At 46.9% G+C, this 20,658-nt stretch overlaps 1 protein-coding gene across 2 annotated transcripts in view; it reads right to left on the reverse strand.

Annotated features, from left to right (window-relative positions):
• Nucleotides 1-20,658, reverse strand: part of KCNN4 (potassium calcium-activated channel subfamily N member 4) — a 55,192-nt gene that overhangs the window by 14,549 nt on the left and 19,985 nt on the right. For both annotated transcript variants that reach the window (XM_084815265.1, XM_084815266.1), the window contains exons 2-3: nt 10,387-10,482; nt 3,087-3,496 (exon numbers count right to left, since the gene is read on the reverse strand). In XM_084815265.1, the coding sequence (XP_084671391.1) occupies nt 3,087-3,496; nt 10,387-10,482 (506 nt within the window). The remainder of the gene's footprint in view (nt 1-3,086; nt 3,497-10,386; nt 10,483-20,658) is intronic.

The raw sequence follows: 20,658 nt of genomic DNA on the forward strand, positions 1-20,658 counted from the left end.
AAGGCCGCAGCTCAGTGGCAGAGCACATGCTTCGCATGCAGAAGGCTCCTGGCACAATCCCCGAGACCTCCAGCCAGAAGAAACTCCGGTATGGAGAGCAGCTGCCGGTCAGAATAGATCTAATATGTAGAGCAACTCTCAGAGACAACTGATAATTTTTGTGACATATTTCAGAGGGTCACAAGCCGTTTTACTCTATCCTAGCAAAAACAACAGAGTCCCGTGGCACCTGAAAGGGTCACACATCTAATCGTGGCACAAGCTTTTCGTGGACTAGAAGTCTGCCACTGATTTAGTGGGCTCCCTGGACCATAAGAGCCACAATAAATGAGTTGGACTTTAATATCTCACTTAAAGATTTATAATGTTTTCAAGATTATAAATTGAACTACAGAGATTGAACTATTGGGAACAAACTTAGCAGTGAATTGCTACCAAACTATATACATAACTGAAAGTAGTCAGATACCCCTTAGCAACCTTTCCCTGCTGGTGTCATCCAGAACTGATTCCCCCCATACAACCATTTCTAAATCACTATAGTTCCTACTCACATTACAAGATTCACTATTTTGGCTGATCACCATAATGCTCTTGACAACCCTGTGCTTCTCAAGATGCTCTTGCAGGGCTGGCCCTACCACTGGGTCAGGGGTCGGGAACATCAGGTCCGGGGGCCAAATCTGGCCCTCTGGAGTCCTTCAGAGGGCTATGCCCACTTCTTCCTGGCCCCACCCCCTTTCCCCCCAAGCACCAATTGCTTGGCTTTTGTGTAGTTTTTTTCCCCATTCTAAAAGGTTGAAATTAGTGCTGTGCTGGAAACTTCTCCCACATTTTTTTTCGACCATTCTCATTCAAAGAAATTGCTTTCAAAAAGAAATTCAAAGGAGGAGAAATTTCGGAGAAATTCTCATGGGTTGGGTTTGGGGTTCTTGTGCTTATGTTACTCATGAGGTGGCTGAGGAGTGTGCATGAGTGTCCTGTCTGTCACTGTACAGTAATCTCTGTGGCAGCCTGTCGCCTCCCCAGATTCCCGCACTTCAGTTAAAGCCATCGTGAGGAAGACATCATGAGGCAATTCCTCCCATGGGGCTTTTCCCATTCAGGAAGTGCAGGTGGCCTGGGGGGCTGCAGAGCAATGGAAAGATGTGTAAGAGAGAGAGAAAACACACACAGCACCCTGGGCCACCTCGCAGTAATTAGATCAAAAATACCACCAAAAGAAATTCAAAATTCTGCCTCAAAAAAGTGGAAGCCTCAACACAGTTGATGCTGTTGCCACCTACAGAAGCAGTGCAATGAAACAAAAACCCTTTGGGGAAAAAAGCTGTGCTACAAGCCCTGTCAATAGTGAGCCCTATCTGTGAGAAACTGTTGGGAGAATTTTCTCCTCCTCTAGGAGAAATTCGGTGAAATTGTCCCCCCAATTTCTCTGCCCACAAATAGGCTGGAGAATTTTGAGAGGCCATTTGTGCACCGCTCTAGTTGAAATGCCTCTCCTAAGGTTTGAGTTGCTGTCAGTAAGAGCTTTAAGCTAAAATATGCTGGGATGTTTGGCCCAACCCCTTTTGCCTTTGTCACCACCCCCTTTGCTTTCAGCCCTGCCCAACACTGGAATATGGCCCCCGAGAACATCTCCGTAACTGAATTCAGCCCTCAGGCTCAAAGAGGTTCCCCGCCCCTGCGTTAGGCAGAGTGAGGTAGCCACCTCAGGTGGCAAATCCTGACGGTGGGGCGATATTAACAAGCAGCGGCAAGGCTTTGAAGGAGAGAGCCATGTGTGTCTCACACATACTTCACTCCTTAAGCTAGCCCTCAGATGCCCTCACAAGATGCGATCCCGTCGCCAGGGTTGGATTCAACTGCCAGTCCAACTGGCTTCCGCACTCGGAGGTGGAGTGGGGCATCTCATCCTTTGCTTCAGGCAATGAAATGGCTGCCAGTTGGGTGTTTTAGATGCATGGTGACCAAATGCAGAGGATGGAATTCCTGGACCTTGATTTGCTGAGTAAGAGGGAAGTTCTTCCAGCACAGTTTGTCAGGAAGGGGAGAGTACAGTTGCTGAGATTCCTGGGTAAAAGGTATGGGAGACTTGGTCCTTCTTTCCATCTGGTCATCCTGATTAAATGGCCACTCTCCCAAGGAACAACCTGTTGGGTTGTTCCCTCCTCAAGTTGGCTGCTTTCCCAAGATTCCCAAGCGTCTGGATTGGCAGATGTTCCCATGATGCCCGTCAATAGATGAGCCCTGTATTGAAATACTTTACTGGTCTCCATAGGCGGCAAGGATCTGCATGCAGACAAGTGAGGGGCTGTGGAGGAGGGATGCAACACTCCCATCCCTCCTCTGTGCCAAGCACAGAAGACAAGTGGGCTGCCGGGAGACCCTGGGAACACAGGAAGCTGCCTTATACTGAGTCAGGCCCTTGGTTTATTTAGCCTAGTATTGCTGACACTGACTGGCAGAAATTCTCCAGGAATTTTCCCAGCCCTACCTGGAGATGCCAGGGATTGAACCTGGGAGTAGGTGCTCCACCACTGAGCCACGACTCAGCCCTATCCTCAAGGCCCAGCACAGGAATGCAGCGGGCTGTTGGAGGAGGGTTGGAGCTCTTGGTGCCTCTTCTGCCAGTCCCCAGCAGGCTATTTTAAAAAACTGCAGGCTAGTAGCATTTGTGGGAAGTTTGTTTCACCCCTTCCTGCCAGAACAAACACACTACCATGCACTACCACCACCATCCCATCTCCCAGGATAAATATCACAGCAAGGGGGAGGTCCACCTAGCCCCATATATCAGCCAGAGAAGCAACAGCTGCAGGGAGCTTGTTTTGCCCTTCCCTGCCAGAAAGAACACCTATAAGAACTTTGAAACTACATACCAGCGCCTGAGCTTTGCTTTTCGTTTTTCCTCCTCCCTCCCAACCCCTTTTCCTTTTGTGTCGTGACTTTTTGACTGTCAGCCTGAGGGCAGGGACTGCCTTATTCCTGATCTTTGTAAGCCGCTCTGGGAGCTAATTCTGGCTGAAGAGCGGGGTTAAAAATGCTGTCAGTAAATAAATTTTTGCAAGGTTGCACTAGATCCTCACCGTTCGCAGACAGACAGCACCCAGAAGGCGATGAGCCAGAGTCCCATGGTGAAGATCAGCAGCACCCGCCCTGGCTGGCTGTTCACCATCACCCGGAGCACAAACGGATACTGGAAGTGGATCTTGTTGAGGGATCCGATGCTACGATAGGAGGCGTCTCCCAACACGCTGCTCCTCAGTAGCACAGCCCGGGGCACCAGGTAGAGCCGGAGGAACATGAGCAGCGAAAGCAGCATGTCAACATCGGAGAGGAACAGGAACGTCTGCTTGGGCTTGGGGTCCAGGCAGGGGAAGTCTCCGTCTGGGAAGGGGTGGAGGGAGCAGACCAAGAGCTCCAGCGCAATCAGACCCAGCTTCGAGGCACTGACTGCAATCCGCCAGTCAGCCAGGGAGTTATCCAGCATGAAGAGCTAGAGGGGAAAGAGAGCAGATAACATCCCGTGGGCAAAACCCTACTTAGAGTAGGCCCACTGAAATGAATGGCGCTTAAGTTAGTCATGACTAATTCCGTTATAACTTAGTCAAAAGCTAGCCATGAATCAGTTAGGTCCCACTCATTTCCATGGCTTTACTCTAAGTAGGATTTACGTTGGATTTTGCCCAGTGTACTCTTCTCCAAGATGGGATAACACACTCGCTCCCCAGCCAGACCTGGGAATACAAGGATCACAACTTCCCAGCTCCCACTATAAGAACAGTAGTATGGGCCATAGCTCAGTAGTAGAGCACATCCACACTGGGGGGGGGGTGTTAAAAAAGGGGGGGGGAGACTCAAATGGAGGCTTTCCCCGCTTTTTTTTAAGCCTCCCATGGGCAGATGGAATTTCAGGACAAAAAACAGAGGTGAGGGGAGCTTAAACCCTCCTCTCCTGAAGTGCCACAGTTCCAATCCGAATCAGACCTGCGAGCATTTGCAGGAGAGTAGGAGCGGAAACTAAGCAGAGAGGGAGAATCATACATAGCTCCACTTTGTGTGATTAGGAGAACAGTTCGTATATTCCTTAGGCTAAGAGTGACTCACAGGCCCAAGGTCAGCCACTGGGCTTCATGGCTAAATGGAAACTGGGATACTGGTCTCCCTGGTTCTTATCTGACACTCTATGTGTTGGACTACAACTCTCAGCATCCCTCAGCCAGCATGCTGGGAGTTGTAGTTGAACAAATCTGGAGGGCACCAGCTTGAGGAAGGCAGCTCTACCCACTACATCGCAAAGATGCTCATCGCGACACCCTCTGGCAAAGGACTGCACAGGTTTAATCTCAAAGAAGTAACGTAAGGATGGAATGGGAACATCGAGTGCTGTAGCTTTGCTGAAGCCAAAGTGGGTGTATTTTGCCTTGGAAAGGAAACCACTAGGAGATCATAAAGCTGATCTGAGCTTTCCAAGGAAGAGTGGGATATAAATCTAAGAATTTTCGTGTCTTTGTCCCAAATCAGCTGTCTATCAGTTTCAGAAGATGCTCTGATAGGTCCCAAACCTGCATGTTGACCTGTTTATTTTTGCTCCAAAGCTGAGAAGTTCCAAATGTTAGAATCTTCCTCTATAACGGGTCTGACCCATTCCCTGGTGTAGTGTAGTGGCTAAGTGACTGGTCTATAAATCAGGAAGTATCTCGTTCAAATCTCACCTCTGTCCTAACCTCACAAAGTGGTTTTAGGTAAACCACCATCTCCTCAGCCCCAGCCCCAGATCTGCAGCAGGGAAGAATACTGGCTTTCCTCGTAGGGTTGTTGGAAGGTTTTGCAACAACATTATGTCTGCGAATGGCTCTGCATATTTTAAAGCATTAAACAAAGGCTAAATCCAGTTATCATCATTCATTTGGGGGTGGAAAGTTTGTCCTTTTATTACAGGCAACAGAACTCGGTGATCAAGCACTGATTTGCATGCAGAAGGTCTCAGGTTCCGTCCTTGGCATCCCTACCCAAAAGTATCAGGTAGCGGTTGATGGGGAAAACCTCTCTGCCTCAAACCCTTGAGTGCTGCTGTCAGTCAGAGTAGACAATACTGGATTAGATGAACAAATAAACGTGGTTTGCACATAACACTAACCCATGGTTTATTTAACTCATGGTTTGTTGCCCTACCCAGGGTTTGTCTGGGAGATTGAACAAACAGAGATTGAACAAACCATGGTTTGTTTTCTCAATCCCTGGGCTGGTTGTTTCCCTCCTCCTTCGTCTGCTCCCTCCCTGTATCCCAAATGCCTTTGTGGCACTGTAGTACTAGGATATAGAGCGGCCGGGTTTGTGGGGGTGTTTTTTTACCACTTGCCCACTACCTCTGTAGCCTGGCAAAACGACCTACGAACAACCCATAGTCTGGATTCACATGTAACAACAACCCAGAGTTCACGATTCTCTTCTCATCATGGGTTCTCTTTCTGGGTTGTTTGCGGTTAAACTATGGCTCGTTAGTGTGGCTGAGTTCACACATCACAACAACCCAGAATTCAGCTGCCCATGGGCTAAATAAACCATGGGTTAGAGATATGTGTGAATCAGGTCATAACACTGATTATGTGAACCAGCATGAACTGGATACTGGAAGGCAGCTTCTATGTTCCATAGAGCATACATACCTTGAATTTAGAAATTGCTGTTCTGTTGCTTGTCATGTTGTGTGTCTGCAAATGTACGTGTGGTGTACAAATGTATTGTGATAGTTGCACAGCAGTTAGAGCAGCCTTCCCAAACTTGACACCCTCCAGATGTATTGGACTACAACTCCCATCACCCCAGCCAGCATGGCCAATAGTCCAACACATCTAGAGGGCAGCAGGATCGCCTAGGCAGGGATGGTGAACTTGTGGTCTTCCAGATGTTTTGGCCTACATTTCCCATCAGCCTTAGCCAGCATAGCCAATGGGGATGGATAATGGAATTGAAGGCCAAAACCTCTGGAGGGCCACAAGTTGCCCACCCCTGGCTTAGACTGTTTGGCAGGCAGGCTTTTGGCAGCCCACGTATCTTTGTTAGATCCGTGGGCTGCCAATGCACCTCCAGGCATGTCTGTGCAACTCAAGGAGTCAGCATCTCTCTGTACGCAGCAGGTTGATAGGACTTGAGGAATTTCCATCTCGGCATAGAAGCCAACCATTGTTAAGAGCCGCTACTGTATTACTGTAAAATGAGGACTAAAACGGAACAACAGGCTTAGTTCTATTATGTAATCCAGTTGGGGTGTCTTTATTGGCTTTGTCTGAACAAAGCATCAGACATAATTTTATTCTTATTAATGTGGTTGACGGTACCAGTGACTCGGCTCCTCCTAGATAAGTTTTTCCTTACTTGTCTGCCCTACAATATATTACGCATTTTATATTCTACAGTTTTATAGTACATTGACCCCAGTCGGCTAGACAGATTTTTTTGGAAACTGCATTTAATACAGTTGTTTCTAATACAAAAAAAAAAAAACACCTCGGGTGGCAGGCACCATCTTATTTACTTATTGAAGCTATTTCTATGCCACCCTACATCAAATTAGATTCTGGGACAGCATACGACAACGTAAATAACTGTTTTAAAAGTGAATACAATAAAAAGCCAACATCCAACAGCCCAAATGAAAGACAGCAAATAGGGTTTTTTTGAGCCGGGCTGAGAGCTTATACAAATTAAAATGCCTGGGTAAATGAAAACGTCTTAAACTGGTGGAGGAAGACTATAAAGCAGCCACTTAAGGAAGGCATTCCAGAGTTGAAAAGGTTTCTCCTTTGTGACTACATAACATGCTTCCGATAAGGATGACACTTAGAATAAGGTCTCAGTGGAAGATCTTAAGAGAGACAGACAGAGATTCTGGGTTAGGGTGGCCACTTATGAATCTACAAAAAAGAGGAAATGCATCAACAAAAAAGAGAATGATTTCTACAGCATTTGCATAGGCTAACTGATAGGTATGGATGCAAACTGAGAAATAATTATTATAATTTAAATAGAAATACAGTACATCTCGCCCTAATGTGGAGGACTATGACCAGGTGACCTGTTTGCCTGCCTGTTCAGTCTGCTGTTCAGGGCCAACAATTAAGAGGCAACAGTTCTTATGGTTCTTACAGATAAACCGGAACTGAACAAGACAGTCCTTCAAATAGAAGATGGTCCTCTGTAAAAGAGGACACCTGGCCACCCTGTCCTTTCAGTTGTGTTGAACTGGCGACAGTGAAATGAACTGAACGACCAAAAACTGCTTTTTGGCAAATATATATGAGGGAAACTGGAAGAGGAACAACATGAGACCCCACAAATCACACCCATTCGCCATCCAAAGTATCCCCAGCCAACAGCAGCTTAGCCATAAGTGACTGATGAAACATGCCATGACTCAGCCAGGAAATGGCTCACTCAGATCAGCAGCACAGATCAAACAGCCCAGAGGAAAGAAAAAAACCTTCTGAGGTGTATTTTCCAAGTGTCATTCACTTGTCAGCCTCACAATGTGGTTAAGCTATATGGAGCTGGGAGACTAAACTTCTGGGCTTGCATCCCAGGCCTTGAAGGTACACGTCTCAACTCCCGACCTGCTCTTTCCATTAGCCTCTCTCCCTCCAAATGCTAGTAGCTGTACCCAGCATTTTAAAAAATGAATTTATAGAGCGGAGGAGCATCACAGTGGAGTTCAAAATGAGAGCCAGTGTGGTGTAGTGGCAAAGAGTGTTGGACTGGGAGCCGGGAGATCCGGGTTCTAGTCCCCACTCGGCCATGGAAGCTCACTGGGTGACTTTGGGCCAGTCACACACTCTCAGCCCAACCCACCTCACAGGGTTGTTGTTGTGAGGATAAAATGGAGAGGAGGAGGGTAATGTAAGCCGCCTGGGGTTCCTTGCAAGAGGAAAAAAGGCGGGATATAAATGCAATCAGTCAGTCAGTCAATCAATCAAATCCAGGTGGAACTCCCTATCACTAGGGCAGAGGAAGGACTGTAGCTCAGTAGCAGAGTGCCTGTTTTGCATGTAGAAGGTCTCAGGTTCAATCTCCACCCTCTCCGGGTAGGGCTGGAAAAACTCCTGCCTGAAACCCTAGAGAGACGCAGCCATTCCTTGTCGACAGTACTGGGCTGGATGGGATAATGGTCTGACTCGGGATAAGGCAGCTTCCTATGTCCCTATCACAACAGGTGCAGCAGCAGCAGCAAAATGCACATTTTGATTGCATTACAAATTACAATACAAAATCCACGGCTCTTATCTGTCTGGTTAGTGCACAAGGCTATACTTGTTATCCATAGGAACATAGGAAGCTGTTCCTTATACCAAGTCAGACCCTTGGTGCATCGAGCCCAGTATTGATGACACTGACTGGCAGCGGCTCTCCAGGGTTTCAGGCAGAATTCCTTCCCAGCCCTACCCGGAGATGCCGGGGATCGAACCTGGGACCGTCTGCAAGCACAGCTGGTACTCTACCACTAAGCTATAGTCCCTCCTGGAGGTCTTCTGGGTTATAGATATATTACAAGCTGTGAATTATGAAAGGTGAAATGAAACTCAATGAAAGGTTGATCTTCCTATTGCCACAACATTAATAAAACTCAGACATAGGCTATTTTTCCTAAATACTTGAACTCTGCTTAAATGAAATATTTTATCCCAAAACAATTACTATTATTATTTGGTTGGCAACAGAGCCACCTAGAGCAGCCTTCCCCAACCTGGTACCCTCCAAAGGTGTTAGACTACAATGCCCGGCATCCCCAGCCAGCATGGTGACCATTGTGGCCGGACAGGGGCCAATGATATGTGCAGAAGCTGAGCTAAGGGGGTGCTGATCTGTGGGGGCCCACAGTAAATTTCCCCCGTTGTCTCTCTCCCTCTGGAAAACCCTGGTTGTCAACATACCAACAAAGGATGTGTTGATTAATTTCAGCTTTCTGCGGTTCAGGTGCAATGTGTGTTTTCCCACTGGGATTTGTCTCTTAGGAGAAGTCACAGCATCAAAGCATGTCGATCAAGTCTTCCCATAACAAGCTTTATGTTGTGATGGATGCAGCTTCCCAAAACCAGGAATCCTGGTCAGGCCACCTTTAGGCTCAATGACCTGCCCTTCACCAGAGAGCCAAGAATTTGCTTCAGGCCTCAATCTTGGCCAAAGGTTGAGGACATAATTACCCCCAAATAGCCTGTCTGTCCCTCTTTAACAAGCACAGCACCTATTTATTTCCTCCCTGTACGTGACACCAAATGTGTACAAGCTAATGGAGCAAACCATTTTTGTTATTTCCATGACAAAAAAAAAGCAAAACAAAACAAAAAAAGGTAGATTTGCCTCAAGGTGTAAAAAATACATGGAAAAATGCCTGGCAGTTCTGCCTCTACTTTGTTTCTGTCTTTGCTGCCCTCAAAACAAACACTGCCTGCCACAACCTCTGTTCCTGAAGGTGACCCTACCATGAAATGGCTGCCTCAGGAGGCAGGTTATGGGTCTCAATAATGGAGACAGATGTGGCCCACAGGGCTCTATCAACTGGAAAGTTCTTTGCTTTAAGCCTCATGGAAATGAAAAAAGGATACACCAAAGCACAAGGGGAGACAGGGCATGCTTCTATCTGGATCGATGGCCTGATTGGAGTCATAGAATCATAGGGTGGGAAGGGGCCTACAAGACCATCAAGTCCAACCCCCTGCTCAGTGCAGCAAGCCTGATTCCCAGGAGTCCACCCAGAGAAGAGCCTTTAGTATGGTGGCCCCCGTTTCTTTGGAACTTCTTGCCCCTGGAGGTCAGGCAGGCGCCAAAACTGTGTTGCTTTCAGCACCTCCTGAAAACAGCTCTATTCCAGGAAGCATTCCTTAACTGACCAGCCACGGTTTGTATTGGCATTCTGTTTTTTAAACGAATAATTTTAATAACGGTGTTTTAATCTTTTTACTATTTTACCTTTTATGTTCAACACTCTGGAATCTGCTTTAGATACAGAGTGGTATACAAATGTTGTAAAGAAATAAAAAGAGCTCCTAAGTTTCCAGCTCGGGTGCTAAAATCTTGACTGTTCCAGTTAGCCATTCAGCTCTTGTTATTTTCTTGATTTAAACTATTTATATGCTGCCTTTCTGCCAAATGACAGGCCTCCTGACGAGTAAGTGGTAAGAGAATATGCTAAAGTGCAATATAACAAGATATAGCTACAAAAGAGAGCTGGTATAATGTAGATGGAGTGCTAGAGAAGGGCCAGGGAGACCCCGAGTTCAAATTCCACTCTCCTACATAGCTCACTGTATGACCTTGGGCTTCTCCCTCTTTCTCAGCCTAACTTACTGGCTTGATGTGATCATTTGAGAAATATCAGAGAGTTACGGTTACCTGGATCTCTTTGATGTGAAAAGCCAGGATCAGGATCAACAGTCCAGCTGTGGAGAGGGTGATGAGGCACTTCACCATGAAGGAATAGGCAAACCACTGAAGGGGGGAAAAAGGAGGGAAGATAAGTAAGGGGACATGCCACATGTCCCATTTCATTGCCCTCGAAAGATGCTGGCACCCTTTGACAAGAGTCGGCATAACTCGCTCCTGCCTCCAATGTGGTTCATCTCCCTTCAACAACTTTGAATTATAGGACTTCATTCTGAGAGGGGAACACAGGGCCGGCATCAAGAGTAGGTATGACTGGGCATCTGCTGAGGGCCCACACCCCACAGGGGTCCCACTGACAAGAGCCACCTCTTTCACCCTGAGGGGTGAATTCCGTTTTGAAGAAGCTCTCAGGGGCCATGTTCCGGTGGTGGGTGGGGCCAAAGGTAAAAGGGGTGGAGCAAGAAATACCAGCATATGGTAGCTTATCGCTCTTACAGCCAACAACTAAGCTTAATAGAAGCATTTCAACCTTTTAGAATGGAGAAAGAACTGCACAAAGGCTGAGAAACCACAAAATGATCAGTGGTTTGGGAAAAGGGGGTGAGACCAGGAGGGGGGTGGGCTGGCCATCTGGGGAGCCCCAAAGGGCCAGATTGGGACCCCCAAGTGGGCTGGATTAGCCCCCAGGCTTACGTAGTTCTGTTCCCCTGTACTACATAAATGCCGCTACGTATTGCCGTTATTTCTCATAAGTGTCCTGTCCAGCTTGATTCAAGGCATCCAGAGGGACTAAAACCAGCAAGGTATGTACAGGCAAGGACCTGGCAAGTCAAGTCAGGTCAGGTCAGGTCAAGTTGAGTCAAGGCCAATCAAGCCAAGACAAGGCCAGTCCAGGCGAAGGGAGGCCAGTCTGGTTTAAGGGTGCTGAATAGCCAGGCAAGTGAGACCAGGCAGGGTCTTCCAGGACCTTGGCTAGCTCCCACTTAGCTGAGATTCAAGCAAGGAGAGCTGTTGACTCAGCAACAGTCAAAGGCTTTCTGAAGCCTTATAAAGGCCAGCAGCTCAAGACCTGCAGCTAACTGCACACCCCCTCAGAGAAGTAGTTTGTTTCTTAAAGGGCTACTGCCTGATTTGTAACCTCTGGCTCCTACGGGGTGGTGAAGGCTGTAATGGAGGAGTGTCTTCTGCACCAGAGGAGTCAGGTAGAGGCACATCCTCTGGTCTGGGAGGCCCTGGCCCAGCAGGGACTGGATTAATGGAGAGAGTCCCCTCTGCCTCTGACTCCTCTTTGGAGCCAGAGGACAGGTCAAGACTGGGGAACACGACAGTAAGGGGTGCATTCAGGTGAGTAATTCAAGTGAGCCGAAGGGACCATGGAATGGAATGACATTTGGGGTTGGCTGACAGTGGGAAGAGGAAGAGGGCGGAGTGGATTAGTTGGACGGGAACGGGTTTAGGAGGTGATTCACTTTCATCCCAGACTTCAGTTTAGTACAAGCATGTTTTCATTGTTCCTCAAATAAACACTCTGTCTGTTGTTAACCCTGGGTAATTGTCAGTGAACCCCACCACCCAATGACATACACAACTGTTAGCACCAATGGTCTAGTGGAGTCAGGGCTCACAGGGTCAAAACACTGGGATGTTTTGATTAGCAGGGACAATGATGTCACCTGCCACCCACCTCAGACTTCCCTGTTCCCTCTGAGCTTAGCTGCAATCCTCACAGAAGCTGGCAGGGAAATGGATTTTCCCAGCAACAATATGTTGTTGTAAGCACTCATATATAAATATGGAACAGAAGAACAGAAGAAGAGCTATGCTGGATCAGACCAAGGACCCATCTAGTCCATCCTTCAGTTCGTACGGTAGCCAACCAGCTGCCCATGGGAAGCCCACAAGCAGAACACGAGTGCAATAGCACCCTCCCACCCATGTTCCCCAGCAACTAGTGTACATAGGCATACTGCCTCTGATACTGGAGGTAGCATAGAGCCATCAGGACTAGTAGCCATTCAATCAGCACAGATACCTACATGTTTGGACTTTCCTTGGGGACGATTCTATGGGGACTGTCATGGTCGGCACCTGCACTTCAAATGTGCCACTCCACCACTGGTTAGCACACTAAGACTGTGGCTGCAATCCTATGCGCTCTGGGAGTAAGTCCCACCAAACTCAATGGGGCTTACTCCTAGTCACGTTCAGGATGCCACTGTGTGACGCCTCATTTAAAGAATTAGAAATTAACTAATGGCAGGGAGGTTTACGATGTGATATGATTTGATCACATAATGCCTATACTGCATCAACTGCACTGGTTACCAGTGTGTTTCCAAGTCCAATTTAAAGTGCTGGTTTTGACCTTTAAAGCCTTAAATGGTTTGGGCCCAATTTACCTGAAGGACCGCCTTCACCCATACCAGCCTGCCTGCACTTTAAGATCAGAAAGAGAGGCCCTTCTCATTTGCCCACCCATGAGAGCAATCAGGCAGGTGACCACATGTGAGATGGCTTTTTCTGCTGTGGCCCCACACCTTTGGAACAAGTTGCCACCAGAGGTCCACCATGCTCCATCACTGCAGGCTTTTAAGTAGCCCTTGAAAACATATTATTTTACCATGGCCTTCTCTTGATATGACCGTTGTTGCTGCTGTTATTGCTGTTGTTGCTGCTGTTATTGCCGGCTTTTATTGTTGTTTTTATTGCTATTTTATTGATTTTATGTTTTTATCGCTTCTAATATTTTAACTGTTTTTATGTATTTTATTGCCATGAGCCGCCTTGGGAGGGCTTCTGCTTTTTTAAATAAAAAAATTTAAATAAATAAATTATAACTGGCTATCAGCCATGATAGCTGAACAGGACTCGGGGAGGTTGGTTGACAGAAAGTTCAGGCCAGAGGGAAGTAGTTGTTCACACAGTTTAAACAAAAGGTTATTAACAGGGGGACTTGTTGCAATGATTACATTTTGCCTGTGTTGAAAGACCTGTGCTGGCATACCAGCATATTTTAGCTTAAAGCTCTCACTGCCTATAACTAAGCCTTAGGAGAGGCATTGCAGCATTTTAGAATGGGAGGGAAATGAGCAAAAGCCAGGAAACCAGCAAATGATTGATGGTTGGAGGAAAGGGGGTTGGGCCAGGGAAGGGGTGTAGCCATCTGGGGAAACCTGGAGGGCCAGATTGAGACCTTAGGCGAGCGGGTCCTGCAGTTCAACACCCCTGGACTTGATGGATCTTTGGGCTGATCCAGCAAAGCCATTCTTATCTTCTTAAGGACTAAATTATCTGCATTAAGAAAGCTACAGTATGCACACTACTTCATTAATTTGGTCCACTGTAATCTCCTTTGGCCTAGGAGCAGCTGCCCAATTTCTGTACACCTACCGATCTGGATGTACAACAACAAAGATCTATTTGTATTCAGAGCCAGACCAAGACATTTTGCTGCCTGAGATGAAGGGCAAGATAGCTCCTATTCCACCCTCATTCCATATATTAGAAGCCGACTGGACTAATCTTAATTTGACACTGGTGACGGGACCACATCTCCCCACACACACCTACGGCTAGTGGGTTAGTTTAGGGGGCGCACAGCAGGCTGCATGGCACACAGAGATCTTTCCTCCAACAGAGGGGAATGGCAGCAGCTGCCCCCCACCAAATACACACACCCCACCCTCCACCACCTGAGGCGATCACCTCATTCTGCCTAATGGTAGGGCCGGCCTGTTCGATTCTTTGCTCTGAATCCTCATCCTTGATGGCAAACATGTCATTTAAAAGAGTGTTGTTGACTTTAGAGCATTTTTAACTGACTCATTGTTCCTCTAGATTAGAAGAGACAGCTTCACTTGCTTGAACAGAAGGAGTTAAGAAAATCTGGTGCGTGGGGCAACAAGTGAGGTGTGTGACCAAGGCTCCATGTGCCAATAAAACAAACACATCATTGTGGTTTTGTTGAAGGCAAGGGCATTTACCCAGGAAACTGGCTGCCACCTGGACCAGGTGTTGCCTTGCAGGACTTGCTAGCTTCAGGGTGCGGCTGCTCCCTTCACACACCCAGGCCAGAATCCTGCACACACTTATTTGAAAAGTATGGATAGGACAGGACTGTCAATGTAGGAGGGCAACAAGAACCCAACAGGCTCTTTACTTGCAAGGTTGAGAACCAACACATTTCTTTTTCATAGGAGGCAGATGTTGTGCAGCTCTCAGGGGATGCCCCCGACTTTCCCTTGAAGACAATGAAGGTCTGGAAAGGCGATGGGTTTGCCCTGGAGGTAAACCTGTGCTTTGCTCTGCTATGCTGTGGGAAGAGGTGGCCTATCCAAAGCCGAGCTCCGAAAAAGCACCCTTCACTCCGCCTTTGAAAGGCAGCCAAGGCAGAACGGGAGACACCCTGAGCAAATATTATTACAATAGGAAAAGTGAGATGGGGCTGCACTCAAGAGATATATAAGAAGGGCAGGACGCAAAGGACATCCAAGAGAGACAGAGACAGACAGCGTGGGGTGGGAGGCAGGGGGAGTCGAACGACTAAGGCAGAGTCCTTCATTCTCACACCCCATGAGTGAGGCTCTTTTTAAAACCCAAAATGGAGCCTGACTTTAATTTGTCGGTTTGTTTCTGCAAAGCCGCTCTCAGCAGTCCTGGCCTTGAGGTGACTGGGGCCTCTGGATCAAGTAGCAACCTTGGCTAGCATGTGGGGTTGCCAGGGTTTGAACTTGGTGCCCCACTTTAACCACTATTTTATCTACAGCAATTAGCAGTTGGTCACATTTCGCCTCAGGGCAATAAAGCAAGGCTTCCTTTATTGATTTCTGCATCTTCCAAAGACATAGGTGCAGACCAGAGTGTGTTTTTCTGGATGGTTGGCAACTGTAGACGTACATCCTTTAGTAAAACTGATTTACCTGGTACAGGCTTAGATTTTATTTATTTATTAGCAAAATTTATATGCCACTTCTCATTTGAAAAAATCCCGAAATGCTTTACAAAAGAATAAAAACAAACAATAACCACACACACACACAATAATATCATGAGGCTGGTACAAGATAACTCATGGCTGGGGGAAAGCCAAAGTAGTACGTTTGTAGTACAGGTACGTTTTCAATAAACACCCAACATGTGCCAGCGTTGAGGCCTGACGCACCTCAGAGGGGAGATCATTCCACAGAGCAGGTGCCACTACAGAAAAGGCCCATCTTTATGTTGCTGCCAAACAGAAATCTGTAGGCTGCAGCACAGACAACAGGGCCTTCCCTGAAGATCCTAACAGCCTGGGAGACTGGTGTAGGGGGAGGCATTCCTTGAGGTAACCTGGTCCTGGGTTGATGATCTTTGGTGGCATATTCTGGGAGGCATTCAGGAGAGCCAATTTCCTCATTTTCACATCAAGGGGTGTGTGTGTTTATTTTAACTGCCTGGAAGGGCAGCTAGAGAGCCTCCCCCAAAATGATTCCACTAGAGCTGTAACCTTTCATCAATTAGATTCATTTATTAAAAAAAAAAAAAAAAAAAGCTAAAAGGGCATTTCTGATTAATTGGGCAACACATTTTTTTAAAGTTTATTATTTTAATTATAAACACTTATATTTAATGACTGGCTATGAAGTCATTAAATATATGAATGACTGGCTACGGGTGAATGACTGGCTATGAAGGTGGTGCTGACGAGAGAGATTTAGATTCTCGGACCACGGGCTGTACTTCCTGGAAGATGGGCTGTTGGCAAGGGACGGGTTGCACCTCACAAAGGCTGGGAAGAATGTGTTTGGCCACAGCATTTAGAACTTCATCAGGAGGGCTTTAAACTGAATCCTACGGGGAAGGGAGATGTAATGTTGGGGGTAACAATGGATGTAGGCGCATGCACTGCAATGGAGAGAACAGCTCTGATAGCGCCCAATAATAGTCTTCAGACACATGTAGGAAGAAAGCCAGACTATGAAGCACATGGTCTTCGATGTCTATATACTAATGCCCAGAGTATGGGAAACAAACAGAACGAACTTCAACTCTTAATACAAGAGGGAAATTATGACCTGATAGGTATAACTGAGACTTGGTGGGATGACTCTCATGACTGGAATACAGCAATTGAAGGATATAACTTGTTCAAAAAGAACAGGAGGAACAGAAAGGGGGTGGGGTTGCACTGTATGTGAAAAATACATATCTCTGCACAGAAATACAGGAGGAGGAGCTTGGTAGCCCCATCGAGAGCATCTGGATCAAAATAAATGGAGCAAAGAATAAAAGGAACATGGGGGTCAGAGTCTACTACCGGCCACCAATCAAGGAGAAGACAAGGATGAAACTTTTGAAAAGCAAATAGCCAATGTTTTAAGGAAGCATGATGTAGTGGTAATGGGGGACTTCAATTTCCCCGATATTGGTTGGGAGACAAATTCTGCAAAACATGGCCCCTCCAGGAAATTCCTGACTTGTGTGGCGGATAACTTCCTCCTACAGAAAATAGAGGAAGGAACTAGAGGATTGGCCATCCTTGACTTGATCCTAACCAACAGAGATGACTTAGTGGATAAAGTAGCAGTTACAGGAACTCTGGGGGAAAGCGACCATGTTGTACTTGAGTTCTTGGTGCTAAGGGAAGCAAAAGCCGAGTGTAGTCAAACGCGTACCCTGGATTTTAGGAAAGCTGGTTTTCATAAACTCAGAACAATGATCAGTAAGGTCCCATGGCAAACGATGCTAACGAGAAAAGGAGTCCAAGATGGGTGAGAGCTTTTAAAAAAGGAAATTCTCAAGGCACAATTACAAACAATTCCAACAAGAAGAAAAGGTGGAAGACAACAGAAGAAGCCAATGTGGCTTCACAAAAAGCTTAGAGATGACCTGAAAACAAAAAGAACACATACAGGAAGTGGAAAGAAGGCCAAGTAACAAAGGAAGAGTACAGGCAGGTAGCACAGAATTGTAGGGATGGTGTCAGGAAGGCTAAAGCTGAGAACGAGCTGAGGTTAGCAAGGGATGCTAAAAGCAACAAAAAGCCTTTCTTCAGCTACATGCATAGTAAAAGACAGAGGAAAGAAATCAAGCTATTAAATGAGGATGGCAAAATGATAACAGATGACAAAGAAAAGGCAGAGGTGCTCAATTACTACTTTGGCTCAGTCTTCTCCCAAAAGAGGGTCTACGAGCCCCCTGGCAAAGGCGAAGTACAGGCTGAAGGGGCAGGATTGCAGCTTGAGATCGATAGGTATATAGTCAAGGAACACCTAATTAATTTGAATGAGTTCAAATCTCCAGGGCCAGATGAACTGCATCCTACAGTAATAAAGCAACTGGCAGAAGAACTCTCAGAACCGCTGTCTATTCTCTTTGAGAAATCATGGAGGATGGGGGAAGTGCCACATGACTGGAGGAGGGCTAATGTTGTCCCTATCTTCAGAAAGGGTAAAAAGGAGGAACCTGGGAACTACAGACCAGTCAGTCTGACATCAATCCCTGGGAAAATTCTGGAGCAGATGATAAAGCAATCCATCTGTAAGCACCTTGACAACAATGCTGTGATTACTCGAAGCCAACATGGATTTGTCAAAAACAAGTCCTGCCAGACGAATCTGATCTTATTTTTTGATCAAGTAACCTCCCTTGTGGACCGTGGGAATGCTGTAGACATCATACACCTCGACTTCAGCAAAGCTTTCGACAAAGTGCCCCATGATATCCCGATGAGCAAACTAGCTCAAAGTGGGCTAGATGAAACAACGATCCGGTGGATCCACAGTTGGCTACAGAATCGGACTCAAAGAGTGCTTATCAATGGGACCTTCTCAAACTGGGGAGAGGTAACAAGTGGGGTACCGCAGGGCTCAGTCCTGGGCCCAGTGCTCTTCAACATTGTTATTAATGACTTGGAGGAGGAGGTGCAGGGAATGCTGATCAAATTTGCAGATGACACAAAATTGGGCAGGATAGCTAATACTTTGGAAGACAGAAACAAAATTCAAAGTGATCTGGATAGACTGGAGTGCTGGGCAGAAAACAACAGAATGGCATTTAATAGGGATAAATGCCAAGTTCTGCACCTAGGAAAAAGAAACCAAATGCACAGTTACAAGATGGGGGATACGTGGCTCAACAACACTACAAGCAAGAAGGATCTTGGAATGGTTGTCGATCACAAGCTGAATATGAGCCAACAATGTGATGTGGCTGCAAAAAAGGCAAATGCTCTTTTGGGCTGCATTAATAGAAGCATAGCTTCCAAATCCCAGGAAGTACTAGTTCTCCTCTACTCAGCACTGGTTAGGCCTCATCTGGAGTACTGTGTCCAGTTCTGGGCACCACACTTCAAGAAGGATGCAGACAAACTGGAGAGGGTTCAGAGGAGGGCAACAAAGATGATCAGGGGACTGGAAACAAAGCCCTATGAAGAGAGAATGAAAGAACTGGGCATGTTTAGCCTTGAGAAGAGAAGACTGAGGGGAGATTGGATAGTGCTCTTCAAGTACTTGAAGGTTGTCACAGAGACGAAGGCCAGGATCTCTTCTTGATCATCCCAGAGTACATGACACGGAATAATGGGCTCAAGTTACAGGAAGCCAGATTCCAGCTGAACATCAGGAAAAACGTCCTGACTGTTAGAGCAATACAACAATGGAACCAATTACCTAGGGAGGTGGTGGGCTCTCCCACGCTGGAGGCATTCAAGACGAGGCTGGACAGCCACCTGTCAGGGATGCTCTGACTTGAATTCCTGCGTTGAGCAAGGGGTTGGACTCGATGGCCTTGTAGGCCCCTTCCAACCCTACTATTCTATGATTCTATAATTAAACTGCAGATGGCACAGGCACCGTCTTAGAGGACACCCTCCTGTGTGAGAGAGAAGGACAAATGCCTTTTCTAAGATAGTGTCTGCTTCAACCTATACATGCACCATCTAAAATAGCCCCCAAATAGGATTTGCTCTTCAAAACTATCATTTTAGTCATATTCAAAATCATGCAGAATGAATCCATTACATTTGATTCATCTACCAACGTTTCTTTAACAGTCAGGCGGCAGCCCCTGTGTTGTGTCCAATGTTAGTCCTACTTGACACACCGAAATTACTGGGACTTAATCTACGTAAATCTTTACGTAGGCTAAAACGGCGAATCAAAAAGGGACACAAATAGCGCCCGCTACGCTATTTGCGTTCCCCTTTATTTTCGCCGTCATAGTCTACGTAAATATTTACGTAGATTAAGACGGCCAAAAATAAGGAATGCAAATGGCGGTGGCCGTAGCCGCCGCCATTTGCGTACGTGGGTGTTTTTTTTTTGTTTGTTTTACCCAGCCATGATAGGCTACGTAAATCTTTACGTAGCCTATCACGTCTTGTAAAAAAAAAAAGAAATGACAAGACTGCAAATGGCGGCGGCAGCCAGTCGGAAGACCAGCCGCCACAGCCGCCGCCACCAGAAACATCCGCCCCAGGTAAGTCTCGTCCCGGGGGGGGGATCTGCAGGGGGGCGGGGGGTGGCAGGCAGTTCCACCACGGAGTTCGGGGGGCTGAATGCACTGGCATTCGGCCTCACCAAGATCCGTGGCGGAATTCTCTGACATCCCTAGTTGTTGCAGCAGGAGCTGGATGGACAAGTTGTATCTGAGCATCCATCAGGGATGCAGGCCCAAAGTCTCCATCGCAGCATCCTTTGAGAAGAATGGCAGTCACCTTTTCATGAACATGTAGAATATGTTCTGTGCTTTTAACAGCAGCATGGGAGGCAGGAAGGAAACTGGCACATCTTCACTCTGCATAAGGTGGGGCCCATCACCTATTGATGGGAACATCGGAAGCTGCCTTATCCTGAGTCAGACCATTGGCCCAGTACTGTCAACACTGGCTGGCAGCAGCTCTGCAGGGTTTCAGGCAGGATTCTTTCCTCACCCTGCCGGGAGAAGCCGGGGATCAAACCTGGGACCTTATGCATGCCAAGCATGTGCTCTATCTGCCTCTTATTTATCTTCTAAAGGTACAGAGTCTCTATCCATGAAAGAAAGAAAGAAAGAAAGAAAGAAAGAAAGAAAGAAAGAAAGACAGACAGACAGACAGACAGACAGACTAACTTCCCGCCTTTTCAGGGTGGATGGAGCAGAGCCTCCCCCACAACTAGCATGCTCCAGACTACAACTCCTATCATACCCAGCCAGCAGAGACTCCCAGTCCCTCTACTCCGGCCTCCCCCAACCAGGTTGTTGGCTGGAATGATGGGAGTTGTTGTCCCAACACATCTGGAGGACACCAGGTTGGGGAAGGCT

The sequence above is a fragment of the Heloderma suspectum genome, chromosome 10 (assembly GCF_057233095.1).
Source record: "Heloderma suspectum isolate Gila_16-S chromosome 10, 16-S_ref, whole genome shotgun sequence".
NCBI classification, from domain to species: Eukaryota; Metazoa; Chordata; class Lepidosauria; order Squamata; family Helodermatidae; genus Heloderma; species Heloderma suspectum.